This window comes from Colias philodice, chromosome 21 (genome assembly GCF_061535455.1).
Source record: "Colias philodice isolate Cphi_HAF_F1 chromosome 21, ilColPhil1 Martin Lab GWU primary, whole genome shotgun sequence".
Classification (NCBI taxonomy): Eukaryota; Metazoa; Arthropoda; class Insecta; order Lepidoptera; family Pieridae; genus Colias; species Colias philodice.
The window spans coordinates 4,395,813-4,403,767 of record NC_143106.1 but is presented as its reverse complement, the minus strand read 5'-3'; the positions used below and the strand labels follow the sequence as shown (position 1 = coordinate 4,403,767).

At 32.0% G+C, this 7,955-nt stretch overlaps 1 protein-coding gene across 1 annotated transcript; it reads right to left on the bottom strand.

Moving 5' to 3' along the window:
* Positions 1 to 847: 847 nt before the first annotated feature.
* Positions 848 to 6,408, bottom strand: LOC149478816 (uncharacterized). The gene is made up of 6 exons (XM_089708587.1): positions 6,238 to 6,408; positions 5,031 to 5,187; positions 3,142 to 3,259; positions 2,721 to 2,855; positions 1,829 to 2,042; positions 848 to 1,095 (listed from the first exon to the last, which is right to left on the bottom strand). The coding sequence occupies exons 1-6, from the start codon at positions 6,389 to 6,391 to the stop codon at positions 941 to 943; spliced, it is 933 nt and encodes a 310-aa protein (XP_089564713.1). The 5' UTR covers positions 6,392 to 6,408; the 3' UTR covers positions 848 to 940.
* Between the last annotated feature and the right edge of the window lie 1,547 nt (positions 6,409 to 7,955).

Here is a 7,955-nt window from a genome sequence, read left to right as displayed (position 1 = left end):
TTTGAACGTGCTAATTTCGGGAACTACTGGTCCGATTTGAAAAATTCTTTCGGTGTTAGATAGCTCATTTATCGAGGAAGGCTATAGGGTATATATCATCACTCTACGACTAACAGGAGTGGAGCCACGGGGGTGAAACCGCACGGAGCAGCTAGTAAATTATATAAACTGTTACGCCTATTTAAAGTTCAGGTCTATAAATCACGACAGAATATTGCTCAGTATGTCAAAAAGGATAATGATGAATTTGTGTATCTGAAATTTGTTGAGCTTTCTGCTTTAGGTATAGCAGTTATTTTCTTTTTTAGTACCTAGTTACGTTCTTCAAGAATTAAAAAGAGGTGTTATTTTTACACATAACTCTAATAATTTAATAATATGATTTTAGTTCGTTGTAATGGTTATACATATATACTATAATTATTATATAATTAAGTCTTAAATCTTATACTAAGTTTACCTCGAAAACAAGGTTACGAATATTCAGCTTTTACATGTGCATGGCGATGCTGACTTGTGATTTAATGGCTTTTAAATGAAGCTATCTAATTAGTATAGTATATAAGTAATAAAATACCATTGTAATTTATTAGCACTTTTTATATTTTCACAGAAAAGAACCCGCCTCCCGCGACGCAGTTCATGGCAATGCTTTCAACAATTGCCTGTTTATCAGAAAAATGAGATTTAAAATGCTAAAAATTAATAATATCCTTGTAGACTATGATGTTTTCTAAATAATTGGGATATAATAATAAGCTGAGAATGAGCACAAAAAGCTAATAATTTTACTCTTTTTGTTTTTTTTCATAACGTCCATGCTGTTCAAATAAAATATGCTTAACAACAAAACATTGTGTTTTATTTTAAATATACTGTAACACCATAACTTATCTATATTTACGAACAAATCAGATTTTTGTTTATCATTTTTTATATTTCAATCCACAGTTAACAGTCGGAATGTTCCAGGCATGCCAGCATAATCTTCATTAAATTTATCTTGAGGTCGGAGCCCTTCGTCAGTACACGCTTCGTTCATCTCACGCATGTATTGCAAATGCTTCTCAGATGATAATTCTTTCACCCAATCCTCTGAAACATTTTTATTCGTTTATTACATTACTGTGAATGCAACGTTTGCTGGCTGTAATAACGCAACGGGCAATTTTAATTTTATTTTACCAAGCCGAGACAAGAATATGATATATTATTAAGGTAATTTGATTAAAAATATATATAATTATATACATTGAAAAATCTTTCTTTTTAATAATATAGAGCGGAGTAATAGAGAAATGTAGAGTAGCTTATAATATACTAGCGGTCCGCCCCGGCTTCGCCCGTGGTACCTACATGTTTAAACTATCCTATCTCTCAAGTTGGATCGAACTGCACATGGTGTGCAAATTTTGTTATAATCGGTTAAGTGGTTTAGGAGTCCATTGAGGACAAACATTGTGACACGAGATTTATACAGGGTGTCCCACTGTTGGTATACTAAGCTCAAAGGAGGTTATAGTTTTGCATACGCTGAGTACGTAAAAAATAATTAAAAAATTCCAGATTCATTTTTTTTTCAAATAGATGAATTCTTAAAACTCTAAGTACTTTTTTAAGTATTTTTTACGTGATCAGTGTATGCAAAACTACAAGTTCCTTCGCGCTTAGTATACCAATAGTGGGACACCCTGTATATATTAAGATAGACTAAAGTAAAGTTGTGAATATATTTTGCAAAATTGTCACTTTCTTTGAGAAAAAATTGTTCTAAGATCATACCCAATGTCGTCTTGTGTTTTTAAATAAAGATTATACTTAAAATTACCATGAATTTTCGAAATAGACCGCTCTTTGCCACCAAACTCCACCGGTAGTACATCTTTGCTTATAATATCATGTATTTCCTCATAAGTTTTGTGAACGAAGATGCGGTTAGCAATCTTCGGCTTTAGCACCTGCTTCACAATGGTCACTAGGGCTTCTACTGCTTTTGAGGGACTTATAAAATGTATGCCTTTTATTTTTAAGCCGTAGCAGTCCTGAAAATTTTAATCAATATCATTAATTGTTGTATTAAAAATAGGTATCTTCTATAATATAAAAATGAATCCCAAAATGTGTTGGTAAGCGCATAACTTGAGAACGGCTGAACCGATTTCGTTAATTCTTTTTTTATTATATTCCTTGAAGTACGAGGATGGTTCTTACGTAGAGAAAACGTAAATATGTACCACGGGCGAAGCCGGGGCGGACTGCTAGTATAATTATAAATGTATTAGGTATAGTAGTTGGTATAAAAATGAATCCCAAAATGTGTTGGTAAGCGCATAACTTGAGAACGGCTGAACCGATTTCGTTAATTCTTTTTTTATTATATTCCTTGAAGTACGAGGATGGTTCTTACGTAGAGAAAACGTAAATATGTACCACGGGCGAAGCCGGGGCGGACTGCTAGTATAATTATAAATGTATTAGGTAGTTGGTATAACAAGTATGCATTGTATTGTCTTGGATAAATTAATATATTTTCTTTATTTGCTTTTTGCTTACAACAAACTCGTCAGCTTTATAATATTAGTATAGACTATAGATGATAGGATATCATAACTCAGAGAGTATTATTATCATAAAAGGTAGAGTAGGTGTAATATAATTAAATATTCATGATGCATTAACATGATTCTATCTCGACATACATAATTATATTAAAATCTTACCATAGTAATACTTAAAGCTTGTCTCAATTCGATAGGATTCAGCTTTGAAACAAACTTTATCATATCAAACGCAGTCAAATCTTGAACGATACGAAAACTGCTTATGTAATCATGCATTTTAATGTATTCAGCGATCTGAAAAAAAATGCGGAAACGTTTTTTTATACTTCGATAATAATTTCGTACAATTTTCCTTTTAGATATTATATCTTTTACTATTTGTACATGAGTAAATATTTTGTTTTATTTGAGATCAAGGCAATAGAACCATCTTTCATTCTAGATGTCATAATATAATTAAATATCTTACAGCTCCCCTTTTGGATTTAACAGGCAAAGTTTAAGACTGTAAATAATCTGATATTATTAAAATCTCAAAAGCTATTTTATAAATATCTTGATATATAAAAATAATACTTACATATAGAGAATATCTATAAAAGTTTGTATAATGTAACGATTCAGTAAAATTTCCATAGGCTTTTACGATAAAAACTCTGTGATGTTCGTCAGTTAATTTTGGGAGAACTGCTATTTTCCTAGAAGAAAAAATTCTCTTTTACACTTTATTATAACATATTATTTATTTAGTAAAAAAATAAATTTTGAGGAAAGCTTATTTAAAATTTAAGTTTCCATTTTTAAATTTAATTTTTTTACAAATTACAAGCAATAGAGGAAAAACATAATTACTAAGTATTTTTTTTTTTTTTTTTTTTTATAATAGAGCGGGTAACGGAGCAGGTGGGTCACCTAGTGAGGTGATCACCACCGCCCATGAGCACTCACAAAGTTACCTTTGTGAGACTGTTACCGACTTTCGAAGGTGGGTGTAGGCTCTCTTTTTAAATAAGTCCATGTCATATAAGTGCGGGAATACCGAACTTGGTAGACTGTTCCACAGGGTGGTGGTACGTGGAAAAAAGTGACGCGAGAAGCGTACGGTACTCGTTCGCCAGCGGTCCAAATGATGTGCATGGAACTTGGCTTTGTGGCGGGCGGTGCGGTGATGGAATTCCGCAGCAGGTATGAGCTCGAATAGCTCATTTGAACACTCCCCATGGTATATGCGATAGAAGACACACAGCGAGGCAATGTCCCTACGCAAAGCAAGAGGGTCAAGCCGATCGCTAAGTCTTGGATCGCCAATCATTCTAATTGCTCTACGTTGTACGCGATCAAGTGGAAGGAGTTGGTAAAACGGGGCACCAGCCCAGAGATGTGAGCAGTACTCCATGTGTGGCCGTATCTGAGCTTTATAAAGTAAAAGAAGATGATCAGGCTTGAAGTACCGCTTCGCTCTATTAAGGACGCCCAGTTTTTTAGAAGCTAGAGAAGCTTTACCTTCCAAATGATCGCGAAACTGAACATCATTAGAAACATTGACGCCAAGAATTGCGATGCTAGGCTTGACGCTGAGGGGAGTGTTCAAAAAGAGGGGAGCTGGTTCAAATGGCTTTTTTTTGGCCGTAAAAGCACACAGTTGCGTCTTAGCGGGGTTAAACTCGTTAAGTTAAAAAAAAAAGAATACTCGAGTATTTTTATACATATATATCTATAGATATATCTATAAGATGATTCATTTCAATATTTTTTTAGCACTATGAAGATTGAAACACGGAACAGTATTAAAAGGTCTATTTTTAGTCAAGCAGAGAAACGTTCCTACTATCTTAGATGTTATTCCAATCTTGCAAACTTTTGTTTAACTAGCGTGGCTGCTCTCATTCTAAAGTATTCGAAATGTAGCATTTCAAAATAATAAAAAATATAATGGCTTTTTAAACTAAAAAAATATAAATAAAAAATCTTATACGAATGGCTCTGCGAATAAAATGATGTATGAAAGAACAAAAAATCGTTTATTCAAATCGTCAGAATTTTAATATTACTACATGGGACCGAGCTCTCAAATAAAAAAGAGTCATCAAAATGGGTTCAGCCAATCGAAAAATCTGTGGTAACAAAGCCAAAATTAAAAGCAGAGTTGAGTAACTCCTATTTAAGTTGGTTGAAGTATTATACGAATAAATCTAAAAAGATTGTAGAGTGACAAAATATGTTACTAGTAATGAAAATAACCATAGGTCAGTGGAAAATATTAGGTATAGTAAAATAGAACTGCATCCTATTCAAACTGTCCTGGCTTATCAACTAGCTTATTAGTATTCTAGCTTAGAAACGAAGCTAGTTTTGTCTACACGAAGCCAGAAATTCTAGCTTACTGGTTTACTGACACTAGCTTGCTATCATAGCTTGAAAAACTATCCTCGTGTACCCCGGGCATAAGGTTAATGATGTCTTGCTTACATTATATCAAATAGATCCCCAAAGTCTTTGCTTACGTCGTTAACTTCAAAGAAATGTGGCAAAAGAGTTCTCATCGTACACATCTTGTCAATGTGTTTCTTTGCGTCTTCTATAGAGCCCTTTGACGATATCAAATATGATTCCAGATACGCGTCATCTGCGAACAATGGTACAATATTTACATTAGTGAGACTGCTACTTTGATTTACATATTATTCACTAATAAGCTATGAAGATGTTTAAGTTCAAAGTTCATTGGAGTATTAATTATTTGTTTATTTATTTCTTTAAGAATTTTAAACAAGGATACAGATTACATTTATTACAGCTTATTAATTATTAATAATACATGGTCTACTGCACCTTTAATTACAGGAAAATGTAATGAAATAAAAGCGCCATTAAGTACATAAACTCAATAAGTATTTAAAGTATAAAACATAGCTGTAACATAGATGCATTTCTGGTGCCGCTATAACAAAAAATAATAAAAATGGTCGATGTGAAACAAAGGTTAAGCAACGATTTAGCACAATTTTTTCAGCAGCTCTTTAACTTTTTTGTACGGAACCCATAATGTCGCGAGTCTGACTCGCGTTTGAACGACTTTTTTTGTTTTTTATTTGGAACCTTGTTGAAAGATAGGTGTCATAAAATTTCATGGTGCAATAATTTAAAAATGTATTTTTATTACACGAAGGTGGTCCCTTTGCAAACTAATTGCAACGTTTTACAACTCAATTTTATTGCAATTGTTATAAAAGCAATTAGAGAAATAATTTTGTATGATGTCATTAGCTGTATTAACCTCAGACTAATTAAAAATTAGACTCTTAGTTTGCATATAGGTAAATACAGTATAATTAACCGATTTACACCAAAACTGCTTCAGGGAATATATTTTTTTTTTCAGTAGAAAACCACATTAGGTACTTACATATTCCTTGAACAACTCTTAGCTTTTAATAATTACTTTCTTGTAATAAACAAATACAAGTGAATTTGATATTATACTTTTACAACATTCAAATGCTTTATAAACAATAATTTTAAAGAATTGAAAAAAATCGATCACATATTATAAATTATAATGTGCAGAAGACGTGGGTTTGAATCTTCGCCTCGTAATCGAATTTTTTCTGTTCTTTAAAATCTATACCAATCAAGTGTTCACAGCTTAGTTACTAAGAAATAAACGAATACTAACGAAAATATTTCTTCTTAAAATGCGGTTGCATTTTCACCCAATCCTTCAGGATATTAACAGCTTGCTTCACTTCTTCTGTATTCATATGAATACTTTTTCGAACCATTTGCATAGTATCCGGGTGTAATTGTAATAATGCATTTTGTCTAAGCATGTTGTGTGACCGCACCGAACGATTTATAAAGACTGAATAAAGTTCGCACTGTTAAGGTAAAATATATTAAACCATGATTATACGCAAGCTAAGATTTATTTAAATAGAGATGCGATCTTTGATGATAAATTTGCGTACTAATTGATTGGGTTCTGTATATAATATGTTTGTGTAGCAAATTGGTTCTATTTATCTATACTATTAAGCTGAGATTATTAAGCTGAAGAGCTTGTTTATTTGTTTGAACGCGCTAATCTCAGCAACTACTGGTCCGATTTTAATAGTTATTTCGGTGTTAGATAGCCCATTTATCGAGGAAGGCTGTACATAACAGGACCGGAGCAATACTGGTAAAACCGCAGGGCACAGATAGTTGCTTTAAAATATAGCTACGTCATTGATAAAAGTAAGGCAAATAGTTACATTATATTTTCTACATATTATAAAACAACGTCTTTCTCAAATTAGTTATGTACTTACGTTATATTTTTTGTTTGATAGGCACCCGCTATCACAATTCACAGGGTGTATCAAACCAGAATGGCGTCACCTCTGGATTATAGTCCAGAGACATTGTTTACTTTTATTATTTTAATTGTACAAATAATTTAATAATATAAAAGTATAATAATTACAATGAATCTAAAATAGAATTATTTAAAATTACAATATTTAAATTAAAATAAAATACTTAGTAGATTAGATTTAAAATAATAATATATAAATAACCAGTATTTATATATTATTATTTTATATTATTAAAATACAAATCAAATTATAATACAATAAATGGTAAAAATACTTATTATAAATAACAATATAAAAATAAAACACGGTACAATAACATTCTATTTTAACACAGTGAAACTAGCTAAAACCTAACACAAATTATTAATTCTTTGGTTTACTACGACTACAATATTGCTACTGCATCTATCTGCTCGTGATAAACTCAAAAACTATAGGACCGATTTTCGTGGCCGTAAACGAAATCAATTTCCGGCAGCTATCACAAGAAATTACCATATATTGTAAAATAATATTCATACCATAAGACATTCATTCATACCCTAATATCTAGGTATATTATGTACAATGTGTACAGACAAGATATTGTTGTACTAAACCCATCGCGAGTCTGACTCGCACTTATCCGTTTTTTATAAGGTGTGTAAATTTAAGTGTTTTAAAAATGTAGAAGTATATTTTTATACTTAATGTATTCTTCATAAGTCAGTCAGCAGAATACCGCCTCTAATTTCAATTAAAAAGTCGAAGGATTCGAATATTTTAAGTTATCCTCCTTCGTGAATACCGATTGGCGAACGAAAATATCACAGAAAATATCGTAAAAGTTGTATGACACAAATCGTTTGACTTTCGCTATTTTTCCGACGAGTTCGACTAACGCCCATGCGACTAAGCCGCCGGTACCAGCGTTCACACCATCATTTTTCTTTTTGTCATTGCGTACTAAGACCCCTGTAGAACCGCCATCCTGTTACAAATGACTCGAAATTTTGTGTCAATATCTCCCGGTCTAATAGATATTAAAGAATGCAAA

What these genes read in the sequence shown, in the direction of transcription:
- LOC149478816 (XM_089708587.1), bottom strand. Translation starts at nt 6,391, where the DNA reads ATGCTTAGACAAAATGCATTATTACAATTACACCCGGATACTATGCAA. An exon ending in TTTATAGATATTCTCTATAT is followed by an intron (nt 2,856 to 3,141) that starts GTAAGTATTATT and finishes ATTTTTTTTCAG; the next exon opens with ATCGCTGAATACATTAAAAT. An exon ending in GTCTATTTCGAAAATTCATG is followed by an intron (nt 1,096 to 1,828) that starts GTAATTTTAAGT and finishes AAAATGTTTCAG; the next exon opens with AGGATTGGGTGAAAGAATTA.